At 47.2% G+C, this 14,805-nt stretch overlaps 1 protein-coding gene across 1 annotated transcript; it reads right to left on the bottom strand.

Annotated features, from left to right (window-relative positions):
• Window positions 1–55: 55 nt before the first annotated feature.
• Window positions 56–13,088, bottom strand: ILF2 (interleukin enhancer binding factor 2). The gene is made up of 15 exons (XM_081841399.1): window positions 12,926–13,088; window positions 10,279–10,338; window positions 9,633–9,675; window positions 9,036–9,140; window positions 8,392–8,469; window positions 7,779–7,881; window positions 7,606–7,671; window positions 7,077–7,193; window positions 6,412–6,490; window positions 4,376–4,463; window positions 3,460–3,521; window positions 3,237–3,351; window positions 2,021–2,111; window positions 674–842; window positions 56–191 (listed from the first exon to the last, which is right to left on the bottom strand). Exons 1-14 carry the CDS (start codon window positions 12,928–12,930, stop codon window positions 682–684), a joined length of 1,173 nt encoding a protein of 390 aa, XP_081697525.1. The 5' UTR covers window positions 12,931–13,088; the 3' UTR covers window positions 56–191; window positions 674–681.
• Between the last annotated feature and the right edge of the window lie 1,717 nt (window positions 13,089–14,805).

Here is a 14,805-nt window from a genome sequence, read left to right as displayed (position 1 = left end):
GTTGATGTAACCAATTGGTAGATCCAGCACCCAAACAGACGAACCAACTAACAGCTTTTAAAAGGAAAACACAATTTTAATAGCAAGAATTTTAAAAAACAAGACAATTAGAATAACACACAGAAAAGGGAGTCAGGTTTGGCCTTCTTCAGCTGTTCATCCACCAGTAGTAGAGGCAAGGGGAGAGGTCACTGAAAGACAGAAGCAAAACAGCTCTTGAAACCAGCTCAGGCCATTTCTCCTGTTCTTTGCTTCTAAATCAGCATTCTAAGCAACACAGGTATTCCACACCATAATTATCCAGGAGTCACTAATCGCTAATCCACCCCACCCCCCACCAGTCAAATAAAACAAGCAGGCACAGCAACTTTCAAGGGGTCCTGGGTAAAAAGTATGACCTAGGAAATTTAACCTTGGCCTTGGAAAGCACACAGCTCCAAGAGGGTGTGGGACAGAGTGCCATCTGCAGCTTTCACCACCAGGGTAAACATATCCAGAATAGACAACAGGCTCAGTGGAAGGGAAGCCAGGAAGAGGGAATAAAGGTGGCTGGAGTGGAGGAGGGAGCTCCTGACATAACCAGCTATCAATCAGGTGTGCTGGGAGAGCTGTGTTACTGTCGGGGGTGAGAGAAACCCGAGGCGGCTGCCCCCTTGAATCCGCCACATCACACCTGGCAGGTCACTCTTGGGTTTCCATGCTCTCTTCCTCTTCTCCGGTAGCAGTCTCTTCCTGGTTCTCTTCCTCCTCTTCCCCTTCCTTCTTCTCAGGTGGCTTCTCGTATGCTTTCTCCGACGGGGTCACGATCACACCTTCCCAGGTAGACATCTCGGTAGCCAGGTCTGCGAAACAAGGGACGTTCCAGGGTGGTGGTGAGTCAGGTAGTTAAGCCTGTACAACCAAAACTGCACTAGAGCAGGAACCTTCGGCCCTCCAGATGTTGCTAAACTACAACTCCCAGCTGTTGACCAGGAATGAGGGGGGTTGTAGTTCACCCGCAAGGCCATGGGTTCCAAATACCTGGTCTAAGTGCACCGAGGAACGAGCAGCCGAGGGCCAGCATGCAATCCTATACTCGTCTTATTCTGAATTTAAGTCACACCAAGTTCAATGGGGCTTACACTCAGGATAAATGTGATTAGGATTGCTGTTTGATGCTGCTGACAAGCCATCTGTCGGCCATAGCACATCTCCCGTAAGATAACTCTCCTGTTGAATTTTCGCTGCCTATTTCTAAACATCTCTCACCTCAACTATAGCCAAAGGCTGCAATGTAGTAGAACAAAGTGTGGCCTTATTTCTATATGAAGACCATCCGATTCCTCTACAACAAGATTTGGAGCCAATAATATTTTAACACCTGAGGCTGCTGCTGCTCACTTGCCTAGAGGTAAAGACTAGTTACTTCCTTGGTTACAATAACTGAGTGATAATGTGTGCCAGTGCCCCCATTCATTGTTTTTATTTATTTAGAATATCTGCACCCTGACTTTTGGCCAAAAAGGTTCCCAGATTGGCTTATGTACAATCAGTTAAAACAAGACAGACCCTGCCTGTATGCTTGCAATTTAAAGGAACGACGCACACAAAGGGAAGGGGGGCCCAAAAAACTTGGGCACTGCTTCTTAAACAGTTGTTTTTATAATGGCTGGGTGGCCCAGTTCAGGGGTAGGAGCCACCTGATGGAAGAGAGGAGTGAGTGAGCCCTTCTTCCTATCTCCCATGGAGGCAGTCTGATGAAACACCTGCTCCCAGGTGACAGCTGAAGGAGAGGAGGCCTGATGGAGCAGACCTGTCCCAGCAAAACTGTTTGAGAGAGCCCCACTTTCCATCTGTCTTTCCAAGATAGGAACCTGCCTTGTACCCGGTGAGACTCTTGGGTCCATCTAGCTCTATACCGTCTACTCTGACTCGACATTCTCCAAGGTTTCCGTCTGGAGTGTGTCCCAGCCCAACAAGGAGATCCTGGACATATGCTCCAGCCATTGAGCCACAGCTCCTTCCAAGAGCTCCTACTTACAGTTGGCATCTCCTTCTTGCCCGAGGATCTTCCGGTATCCGCCATGAGAGAGAATGCGGACCAGGGTTTGGGCTGTGTAGCAGACCATGTCCTAGATGGAAATAGAGAGACCAGTCACACATCGTCCCCTCCCTGCACTTTCAGGACCTCTCTGGGCTGCAAATCCACCTGCACATCATATTTCTCTTTGAGCAACAGCAAGGGCACACACGCCGGCCTCTTCAAACAGTGCGGGACACACAGTAGTTGAACTTCATACATCTGCAATCTGCAAAGCATCTCAAAGGAGGTGTGAAACCTATGGGTCCAACTCTGACAATCCTATGCAAGCATTTCAGCCATGAGGATTAGAATTTTTTGTAGGAAGCCAAAATCTGCAGAGAAGCTGGAGGCGTGGTGCTTATCTTGCCCCAAAGAGTACAGTGGTACCTCGGGTTAAGTACTTAATTCGTTCTGGAGAATCGTTCTTAACATGAAACTGTTCTTAACCTGAAACACCACTTTAGCTAATGGGGCCTCCTGCTGCTGCCGCCGCTGCGCCACCGGAGCACCATTTCTGTTCTCATCCTGAAGCAAAGTTCTTAACCCGAGGTACTATTTCTGGGTTAGCGGAGTCTGTAACCTGAAGCGTATGTAACCCGAGGTACCACTGTATTTGAATAGTTAACACATCTTTCACAGAGTTTACTTTGAAACAGCCCTGGCAGGCAGGCCAATGTTATGAAGAGTAGAGGTTTGGCTAAAGCCATGTATACTAAGTCTGTGGCAGAGGCAAGGGTTTTCAGCTCATGTTTATAGCCACTATACCAGCGATGGTCCTCCATGTGGTGTTGAGCTCCCATAAGCCCCAGAAGGGCCAGTGGCTAGGGATAATGTGAGCTGGGAGTCCGGCAGCATTTGGAGGGCCACAGGATCCCCACCCCCTTTCCCAGACACATATCCCAACCAATCAAGGATCACCTATCAATGTGCATGCAGATGTAACTGGTGCATGTGTGTGTGGATCACGTGGCCCTGCAGTTGTTGATGGGCTCCCAACTCCCATCAGCCCCAGCCAGCATGGCCAATGGTCAGGGACGATGTTGAGTTGCGGTTCCAACGACACTTGGAGAGCCACAGGTCCTCAACCCCTCTTGTACATTCTTGTACAGATGTCCCCCTCAACCTAAATCCTTGCACTATACAGTATCTCAGTTGAAGGAGGGGGATGGGTTACCTGCTGCTCCAGGGTCATAACTGTGTGGACTCTGAAGTTCCCGCTCTCGCAGGGGTCAGTGATGCCGACAGAGCCAGGAAGGAAGAGCCCAGCGGCCAAGATCTGAAGGCAGCGCCTGCGAAGCAGCAGCAAGATTAGAAATAATAATACCCCTGCCATGTAGCATTTGGAAGACACGAATTCTCTTCTTGCCCCCTGAATTTTAAAAGTGTTTTGACTATACCTGTAGGCAACATTGAGAGCCAAGGGCTGCCGTGTGGGGTTGTTCATCACAGCATAGTGTCCCTAGAACCAAAGAGAAGAGCAAATAGTAGAGCTTTGTTTTCTCCGTCCTGCTTACCCAGTAACTGGCAATATAATTCTGTCTGTGTTGACTTGGGAAAGGATTCCAACTAAATTCAGTTGGGCTTACTGAGAAGACGGTTCAACTTTTTATATCATTAAGCACTGGCAGCCTCATACCTGGAGCTGCTCAGGAATTTTAGAAAACAAACAAAAGCCAGTCGAGTTTTGAAATCAGTGGTTTGGCACGGTTCAGTCTACCAACTTGATTCAAAATAGCATCCAACTGGATCCAAAGATAAGTGAAAAGCTGCTCATTGATGTCAGGAGACAACATGCAGCAAATTGGTTCCACTGCCTAAAGAGGTGCCCAAATGCACAGCACACAACTTTCCAATATATATAGTAAATATGTTGTCACCATTTCCTTCCCTGCAGAATATTTATATTCACATGGGAAAAAAGTTAAGGAGCACCTCAATCTTACGTAATTACCTGCAAATGAAAAACAACCCTTCTAAGTATGCACTACATTATGGATTAAATTATTCAGGAAACTGTCTTTGACCCAAAGGTCAAAGAAGAAACATTCATTTCCTGTTTCTTCATCGTCTCTGCCTACCTTAACTGTTTTAAATTCATGATTTTTTTTAAAAAAGATCAGTCCTAGTTCTGATCTACAACTTCAAAGTGTTGTCACACAGGAAAAAGGGATGCAGATTGCTGCCAAGCTTCTCCCAACTGCAAAAACAGGATCCTTGAATGTTTTGATCAAGAAAGCATAACATGAAGCAGCCACCATTAGAGAATCAGCCCACAGTGGAAGCCAAGCACCTGCCCTTGATCTCTCCACATACCAGCAGGTCAAGAATCCAGGGTGTGAGGGGTTCAAAGCCTGGGAACCGCATTCTGAGGTCCTTCAGCAGACGGATCAAGACTTTCACTCTGAAAGAAGGTAACAATGTCATCCCCAGAATATGTATCTATCTATGTATCTATCTATTATGTTGTTGATACTATCTTTGTTTTAAAATGATAGGTTTTTTGTGTATTTGTTTTGAATTAGCTTGTGGGCTGTAGCCATGTTTTATTTATTTGAACCATGCTGGGGGGTGGGGTGCGTTTGGATCAAGCTGTTTATAAATTTTCTAAAACAAATGGTGGTGATGGTTTTCTCTAGAATACTGGACTCTATACAGTGGTGCCTCGCAAGACGAACGCCTCGCAAGACGAAAAACTCGCAAGACGAAAAACTCGCAAGACGAAAGAGTTTTCCGTTTTTGAGTCGTTCCGCAAGACGAATTTCCCTATGGGCTTGCTTCGCAAGAAGAAAGCCCATAGGGAAATCTCCGGGGACCTCTTTTAAAGGTTTCGCTGCCGACCGCCAGCATTTTAAAAGCCCCCGGGACAGTGGAGGTCTTCTGAAGGCAGGCGGTGGGCGAAAGTCTTTGCTCCCCCCCGCCTGCCTTCAAAAGCCGTCCGAGATAGCAGGGAAGCGCGCTATCCCGGACCGCTTTTAAAATGCTGCCTGTCGGGAGCAAAGACGTTCGCCCACCGCCTGCCTTCCTGGACCTCTTCTGAAGGCCGGCGGGGGGCAAAAGTCTTTGCTCCCCCTCGCCTGACTTCCCGGGATAGCGGAGAAGCGCAGCGCGTTTCTCCACTATCCCAGACAGCTTTTGAAGGCAGGTGGGGGGGGAGCAAAGACTTTCGCCCACCGCCTGCCTTCAGAAGACCTCCGCTGTCCCGGGGGCTTTTAAAATGCTGGCGGTCGGCAGCGAAGCCCTCCTGTCCCCGGAGCTTGTGGGGCGGGAGGTGGGGAGAAGGGCTTTTCTTCCCACCGCCAGCCTTCAGAAGGCTGTCCCCGGACCTGGTCTGAAGGCGGTTTCCATAGGAACGCATTGATTGATTTTCAATGCATTCCTATGGGAAACCGTGCTTCGCAAGACGAAAAACTCGCAAGAAGAAAAAACTTGCGGAACGAATTAATTTCGTCTTGCGAGGCACCACTGTACTACTAAAGAGGAGGGTGTCCATTGGTGGATTAGCCACAAAAGCTACATGAAATCTCTCTATTTAGAGGCATTTACCTCTGAATGACATCTGCCAGGGGGCAAATTCTGTGTGTAAGTGCGGCTTCTGTCTTCATATACTACTTGTGGGCTTCCCAGAGACATCTGGTGAGCCACTCTACAAAACAGGATGCTGGACTAAACTGACATTTTGGTCTGATCCAGCAAGGCTACTCTGCTCTTATGCCAGCTTAAGAGATCCAACTGCAAAGGCATGAATCTTGCACAAGCAGCACTAGAAGCGAGCAAATCTACACAAAGAACACCTCATCCTTGTGCCTCAACTGCCCCCATGCCAGAGTCCGGAGAATCAGAAGGAGGCTCATTGTGAATAGACATACGTCCCCAAGATATGGGAGTTCTGCCAGGGGTTAGGACCTGGACCAAGAGCACCAGAAGCAAGCAGCTGGAGCAAGTCCAAACTCAGAGATGCATCAAAGCCTTGATGTTTCCCAGTGTAACAGCTAAGGTTGACCCTAGTCTGCCTTAAATTTTACAGATTGGGGAGCTTCCTCCCCTATGTCCTTCCACAAGGGCAGGAGAACCTTTTTGAGCCTGAAGGCAGCGTTCCCTTCTGGTGGGTGGGGGGCAGAGGCAAAATTGGGCATAGGAACAAATGTAAATATAACCGTTATGCCATAGGTTAGTTTCTTGCACACACCTCTTTGTCCTACATGCAGACAGCAAGCGACATTATCAGAGCTCAAGGACACACTGCAGTTAGGTTTTTTTGGGGGTGCAAAAGCAAGGCTAGAAGGCTTGGAGGGCCACCTCTGCAGGAGGAGCAAAGGTGGCTCCCCAGGCACAAAGGGAGAGAGACTTACGTGGACTGAGACGCGTTTTCCTCAAACCAGCGAGCATGTCGGATAGCTGCCAGAGCACTCTGAAGCACTTTGATATCCACTGGTGAGTGGAGAGAAGACGACAGAAGTGGCGGCATTAGGGAAACTGTGTTCACCAAGGAAACACTCCTGCCTTCTATGCTGGGCACACACACCTCAACCCAATTAAAACAGCACACAAGGCCCTCTGGGCAGGTTGCTCTTTTCTACTCTTCTACCAAAAGCACATAAGGGACGCAGGTGGCGCTGTGGAGCCTAGGACTTGCCAATCAGAAGGTTGCTCTGTCCCGCTGCTCAGTCCCTGCTCCTGCCAACCTAGCAGTTCGAAAGCACGTCAAAGTGCAAGTAGATAAATAGGTACCGCTCCGGAGGGAAGGTAAACGGCGTTTCTGTGCGCTGCTCTGGTTCTCCAGAAGCGGCTTAGTCATGCTGGCCACATGACCCGGAAGCTGTACGCCGGCTCCCTCGGCCAATAAAGCGAGATGAGCGCTGCAACCCCAGAGCCGGTCACGACTGGACCTAATGGTCAGGGGTCCCTTTACCTTTACCAAAAGCACAACCTATTTATGCAAGGTCAACCTCCATCCATCCTGCCCTTCCCCCTGCCCCTCCACTGCAGAGAAAACAAACTGCCTGGATTTCCTTACGGTGCAGCTCGGGATCCAGTTTGCGGAGGTTGGGGGGCACAGTGGTTATAAGAATCTTCACTGTTGCATCTGCAGAACTGATTTCGAAGCCGGTCTCATTGGTGAGCATGGTCAATACTAAGGGGAGAAAAAATCAGGGATGAAATGAGCCAAGAAGTGACTGAGGAGTAGCTACAGATCTCAATGCTTGGTGAGATTTCTCTCTGTACTGTGGGACAGATAGTACTCTGGACCCCAGTAGTGAATCTTGCCCAAATCAGTGGTCCTTCAGATGTTGCTGGACTCCAACTCCCAGCAGTTATAAGAGATGATGGGACTTGCAGTCAAACAGTATCTGGAATGCCACAGTCTTCCCATCCCACATCCAGCAAATTGCATTTGAGGCAAAAGACAGGTGTTTTCCTGAGTGTTTGTTCCCTGGCTGTGCCACTAGCATATATCTTTTCCCCTGGGGTTATTTTGCTTGGAATGCAGCACTAAGTGTGCTGATGCATAGAAAGGGCAATGGCAGACAAAACGTGCTGCTCACCTTCAGCAGGATCCTGCGTCCTCAGGCTTTCCACAACTTTGTTTCCTAAGGCGGCAACAGCTTCCACTGTGGATGGAAGCAGAAGTCAAAATTCATTGCAGAAGGCTCCATTAGAACACACTCCCCATCCCAGTCTGCCATTTCCCCTTCCCTTTGCGAATAGAAAAACTTACATGTAGGCAAGATTTTCAGGATCACAACTAGATCTGCCACATTGTGGCCGGTCATCATGGTTCCTTTCTTGTAGGATCCCACTTGGCGAACCTCTTCGATTTGCTGGTACAGCGAGAAAGAGAGAGATGTACACATAAATATGCTGTTCAGATCTTCCCAAGTTGGCCCACAAAGCCTCCAAGCTCACTGCCCTTCTCTCTTGAAAAGAACATAGAGCTAAAAAAGGAAGTTGGAAAAGTGACACTCTTTCCCACTTCCTCTTTCAGCTCTTATGTTTTTTACAGGCTCAGAGACTGTCACTTTTGGGGTGGCTGATCCGGGGAGTGGGAAGAGAGATGAATGGAGAGGATGGTGCCCACAGCACTTGCTCAGAAATTCAAATGTAAACTTTGAAAAAGCTGTTGCCTGTGACACTCTGAAATCTAGGCTAGAGGGACTGATGCGATCCTGCCTGGAGGTTGGCTCAGCGGAGATTCTGTTTCAATCCCAGTTTGGCAATTGTGTCTACTGAGAGAAATCTCACAGCAAACCACAACCCTTCAGATGAAAACACATACTCCCTTGCTAAACATGAGTATTCTCCCAATGTCTTCTCGGTGAAGACTGACTCACCACTTCAAATGTTCCTGGAGCCACAATCAAGTTGTCAATCACATTGTTGATCTTGGTCACCAGAGAGAGGATAGAAGCCTAGTACAGAAGGGGGAAATAGAGTAGTATTTAGCTATTTGTTTATTACCTGATTTATTTACCGTATTTTAATGTGCAAATGGCAGTTCAACGCAGCTGTGCAAAATTTAACATACTAATAAATAAAACATCCAATCAAAACCAAAAATTACACAATAGCAGTTAACTGTATCCTTTGCCCTTCATGTTACAATGTCTAAAGTAAAAAAGACAAGACTATGTTCGTATATCAAGGAAGGACTGCAATGTATCCTAACTAGGAGATTTAGTAACTATTATTTCGGGAATAATTTAAGTCTTTTCGAGAACGGGTGGTGAAAGGCCTCTAAGAAATTGTAGGCAATGTGAGGTTTAATGACGATTACTGCTTTCAATTTTTAGCTCAAAGAGCATTACTGCCTTTTAATTTATTATTGTTTTATTTTAACTCCTAGAGGAAACAGAGGTCCGACCACCCCTATGTAGGAAAAGCAACTGAATAATTTTATCCAGGGTTCCTATCCCACCTCCTTGACAGAAACCTCTTAATTCTACCGGGGAGAGCGCAGCAATCATGCAGAACACACCTGTTCAGCAGAAGTGGGAGCAAGGTCCTGGTTTCTCTTTAGCAAGGCTTCGCTGAAGGCAGTCTCATCTGGGGCTGGTTTCACACGGGGGAAAGCCATTTCGCACTGAAGGAAGGAGGACACCTTTATGAAGACTTTCACACACACACACACACAGTGCACTATGTTCATCCTCAGTGGTCCCATTTAAGCAGTGTTCATATATGTGGTTTCACCACTCAGCACCACCAAACAGCAATCTGTACACATGACACAGCCACCAACAACAGGCAGGTATTGAACAAACAGGACAGTTTTTGTTTTTTAAGGCAAGGTAGGGCCTCCAATTTGATCTCACCCATCTCTTTATGTGTACTTATGTGTGGGTCTAAAAGTCTGATTCCTGCTCCAAGGCATTACAAAAATTGATGCCAACCCTGCACACTTTTTTCCTAGCATATTTTGAGAATGCAGGCGCACCGTTTCGTGGCTGTATCCAGAAAGCTTCCAAGTTCTCCAATCCCACAGCTTGCTGGGTTGATTTTTAATTTCCCAAGACAAACTTCTCAAACTTAGGACTGCCAGCCACATTCAAAAGCACCCGTCAGGCCTACTTACCACATAGAAGTCAAAAGGGATGTGAGGCACGAAGGGTCGGAACCTGAAACACAGTTAACATAGGAAGGTGAGCTTTGATTTTGCTCTTGCCAGAGTTTACAGTACATTCAAGACCTATGTCACAGGTTTGATCATGTTCTTTAGCTTATCGTGACTTTACTTAAGGGATGTTATAAGAAAGAAGGATGTGAAGCCGACACCAAAAGCCTATGTGTGATTATTCAGCCCCAGTATATTCAGTGAGTTACTCCCAAGTAGGCACACCTATGCTTGGGAGGAAGCCACAGCAGCAGAACCAATGAGGCTTCCTGCCTAGAAAACTTGGCCATCTAAACCATAGTGTGTTCTGTCTACCGAGACACACTGTTTCAGTTGTTCCATTTTGGCCTTGTCTGGATGGAAATGTCTCCTGTCTGAACGCCTGCCTGCTTCTAGTCATTGCAGGTAAAACTTTGCTGAACAGACCAGTGGGCTTCCTTCAGTATTCCCTGGAGAGAACCCTGCCTGAAACCCTGGACAGCTGCTGCCAGTTACTGGAGACAATACTGAGCAGGTAGATGGACCAATGGCCTTGCACAGTATAAGGCAGTTTCCTGTGTTTGTGCTGCTAGAAATGGATAGACGCCTAACTTTGTGTGGGACTTACCCACTGCCAGGACCACCCCGAGAACCAAAGCGTCCGCCACGACCACGGCCTCTGTCACCCCTGAAAGAAATCATGGGGGAAGGAGAGGGGGGGAAAGTCATAAGTACAAGCAAGAGCCACAATCTGCTATCAGCTGTTCCCAGAGGTTTGTTTCCTTACATCCTTCCCCCCATTTACATTAAGCATCGGGCAATTGGTGCTCTCCATCTGGAAGCCCATCATTCATGACTATTGTCCATGTTGGCTGGAGCTGATGAGAATTGGAGTCTAGCAACATCTGCCAGGCCACGGGGTCCTCACGTGTGGGGTTGACAATACCAGGTTGGGAGACCAACGGCTATCCTAAGTTCACTTCCTTCTGCTATCCAGTGAATAAAATAAAATAAATCCTTCCAATAGCACTTTAGAGACCAACAATTGGTTAGTTATACCAATAACTAACTTAGTTGGTCTCTAAGGTTCTACTGGCAGGATTTTTTTATTTTATTTAGAGACCAACTAAGTTAGTTATTGCTATAACTACCAATAACTAACCAATAACTAACTTAGTTGGTCTCTAAGGTGCTACTGGAAGGAATTTATTTATTTATTTTATTTTGTTTTATTTCAATTACGGCAGACCAGCACAGCTACCTACCTGTAACTATCCAGTGAAGTCACATATTTCTTTCGAAGCTCAATAACACCCAAGGCCCATGAAGCCCCAAGCCCAACCCGCTCTTGTTGTGAAGTCTATCTCCCCATTATCTGCTGACTGCAGAGAGGTAGACTGCATCTGCCCCTGGAAGCCTCACCTTCAGCTACCTCACCCCTCTCTGTTATCTGATGTAGAGAGGGTAGATTACTTCTGTACATGGAGGTTCATCCTTTGGCTATCCTGTTTCTCCCCACCCATTATCTGACCCTTTCAGAGAAGTAGACTCCTTCTGTACCTGGGAGTCCACCCTTTGGCTGTTGTATCTCTCTCCCATAGGAGGACAGTGGTGTCCACCAACTTGGATGGCTATCAAAGTGGATTTGGCAAATTCATGGGGGAAGGGACGTACCCATGGCTACTAGCCAGGATGCCTCTGAATGCCAGTGGCCAGAAAGGGAGAGGCAGCTATTTGTGTTGTGGGGATCTAGCTTGTGTGCTTCCCTTTGGGGCAGCTGTGGGACCAGGATGCTGGACTAAGATGGGGCATTGGGACCTGATCCAGCAGCCCGGCTCTTCTTCTGTTCATGGAACGATAGTACAGTGGTACCTCGGGTGAAGTACTTAATTCGTTCCGGAGGTCCGTTCTTAACCTGAAACTGTTCTTAACCTGAAGCACCACTTTAGCTAATGGGGCCTCCTGCTGCCGGAGCACCATTTCTGTTCTCATCCTGAAGCAAAGTTCTTAACCTGAAGCACTATTTCTGGGTTAGTGGAGTCTGTAACCTGAAGCGTATGTAACCCGAGGTACCACTGTACTGTGGGAGTAGGAAGGGGGCACCAAGGGCCATCTAGTCCGACCCCTGTTGGAATCTCGAGTCCTGCCCTCCAGAGCAGGAGAAAACAATCTCGCTCCATCTTCCATGTGTCCTTAATTTTTTTAAAAAAATAATTTTTATTAATTTTCACAAACAAAAAAACACACACACACACACACAAAAAAAATACACAAACAACACATGACTTCCCCATACCTCCCCTTCACTGCACCCTTGTTTCCAATTTTTTAGCAATCCTTCATTCCATTTTTATATTTAACTTCCCTCAGATTTTCTTAACTTAAACATTTACAGCTGTAATTCTCTGTTTCTTATCCCTTGACATTTTATCAGTCTGAGATTTTACAACAGTTCTTAAGATATATTTTAAATTTTTCCCAGTCCTCTTCCACTGTCTCTCTCCTCTGATCACGGATTCTGCCGGTCATCTCTGCCAGTCCCATAAATTCAGTCACCTTTGTCTGCCATTCTTCCAGAGTAGGTAATTCTTGCGTCTTCCAATACTTTGCCGAAAGAATTCTTGCTGCTGTAGTTGCATACATAAAAAATGTCCTATCTTTCTTTGGTACCAATTGGCTGACCATGCCCAAGAGAAAAGCCTCCGGTTTCTTTACAAATGTCCACTTAAGGATTTTCTTAATTTCATTATAGATCATTTCCCAGTAGGCCTTAATCTTTGGGCAGGTCCACCAAAGGTGGTAGAAGGTTCCTTCACATTCATTACATTTCCAGCATTTATTATTGGGCAAATGATATATCTTTGCAAGCTTGACTGGGGTCATGTACCACCCATCTTCCCTGTGTCCTTAAGAGGGGCAACGGGAATTCCATCTTTAGCCACCCTCTCCCTCCCCGTTATATGGCACTTGGCAGGGGGACAGGGCAGGCAGACGACAGCCGGAGGTGGAGCTTCCAAGTGCAGCAGCAGTCTATCTCGCGCGCGCGCCATCCCATATTCTGGTAGAAAAGCAGACTCCTTCCGTCCCTGGAGGTTCGGGGGTTTCCCTGTCCTGCTTTTTGAGCACAGTTCGCCCCCAACAAGCGCCCTCCTCACAAAAAGTGAGCGCCCGCCATGACCCCCAGTCCTTCCATTCCCTTCTCCCTGCCCCCAATTCCCCTCCCCCGCCACGTGCCAGCCCCTCCCCCATTTCTCCCCCCCCCTCCCTTTACTCGCCTCATGATTCCGACGAGCAATAACCGTCGCTGCTCCTCAGGCGTTAAAAAAAGAGAAAGAAACGGTGCGGCGAATGTGGGGGGAGGGGGCCGAGGAAATATGAAAGAAAAGCCGCCCGGCCGACACTTGCGCCCGCCGCTCTGCGCACCTCGCAACAAGCTGCACCGCTATTGGTCCCCTTAGGCAGTAGCAGCCGCCGTTATTGGCTGCCGCCGCGGCTCCCCTCCTTCAGCCAATCCCGTCCTCGTGCCCCACAGTGGCTTCCCGCCCGCGTCTCAGCTTCCGTCATCTCATTGGTTCCTTTGGACCGTCTGTCATTCGGAAGACTCGCGCACGCCCCGCGAGCGGCGAGCCAATGGCAAAGTTGGCAGCAGGAAGTGTGACCAATAGGGCAGGGCTTAGTGGGAGCGGGAGAGGAGGAGGGACCGCGCAAGGGGAGGTGAGGAAGGCGCATGTGCGGCTTCTGGGCAGCGGAGCTCTTTGGAGACCGCTAGAGGGAGAGAAGGACGCCGAAAGAGGGAGACAATAGTGCTTAGCGCGCATGCGCAGAACATTGTGCGGCACTTATAGAGCATCAATGAAGCATTTTGTTCGCAAGCAGCAGAGTGGCGCAGCGGAAGCGTGCTGGGCCCATAACCCAGAGGTCGATGGATCGAAACCATCCTCTGCTAGCCCGGTATTTTTAAAATTAGTGCGAGTTGGATTATTTTAATGAAAATATTTAAATTAATTTTTAAAAAATCTATTGAAGCCAACGCAGCACATTATTTTGCAGCAGTGTGATTACTAAGACCCAGCATGGGTTTATCAAAAACAGACAAATATTCTTTCTTTTTATGATAAGTGTTCTGTAGCGTATCTTGATTTCAGTAAGGTCCTTCTCTCCTACAATTTTTACCCATATATCAGGAACATGGAAAGCTGCCTTATACTGATTCGGACCATTGGTCAGTCTCGATCTCCTGATCTCCTGGGGTTTTTCCCAGCCCTTCCTGGAGATGTCAGCCATTAAACCTGGTGCCTACATGCAAAGTAGATCTCTACCTGTTGACCTACAGTCTCTGGCATACAGTCCCATTGCAAGATTCCTGCCATGAACATGGGCTGGAACAAGTCCCGTCCCAACTCTACAATTCTACAACTCTCTTTTCTAAGTATTAAGATTTTTATTAAACTGACCAATTAATTTCAAACTTCAAATTGTTTATGCATTCGTCTTATAATTTGACCTCCCATCTTCCCTTCTGTGCTGTTTTCATAGCCATCCCTTTTACCTACGGTGTAATATCACAATTTTCACCGATACATATTCCTAGATTACATCACACCTTTCATCCAATATATTCCTCTATTTCATATATTAACATTTCCCCCCATTGCTCAGTTTTCAAATCCCTTTCAATTGGTTGTTATATTCAATCTATCAACCTTTATCAATCAAAGGTTGTTATATTCTACAACTCTCATTGTGTGTTCTTTTCGGCTTGAACTGGTACTTGCTGGAGCCGGCAAGGAAGAAAGGATTCTTCAGTCCTACAGATGGCAGTGTTGTCCTTCAGATGGCGAAATTCGCACTCGGTGCTCACCTGTTGAGCATAATGTTAGGCCCCTACTTTTGAGGCATGCAGAGAGCAAGGCACTCTGAATGGACTCCCTAAGACCTTTCGGACCCCTCCGCTCCTTATGGGTCAGTATTTTCATTATAAAATGGTTTTTTTTATTTAAAAAAAACTTTACAGAAAAGTATGAAGTAGCCCAGACTTCAAGGTAGTTTTTATCGAGGTGTTGGTCATGCCTGATTATCGTCTTCCAAAGCAACTACTCTATTCCGAACTTAAAAATGGAAAGCGTAATGCTGGTGGTCAACAAAAGAGGTTTAA

The sequence above is a fragment of the Podarcis erhardii genome (genome assembly GCF_964252035.2).
Source record: "Podarcis erhardii genome assembly, chromosome: 15".
In the NCBI taxonomy this organism is placed as follows: domain Eukaryota; kingdom Metazoa; phylum Chordata; class Lepidosauria; order Squamata; family Lacertidae; genus Podarcis; species Podarcis erhardii.
The sequence above is the reverse complement of the archived record's forward strand: the minus strand, read 5'-3'. Positions and strand labels throughout refer to the sequence as shown.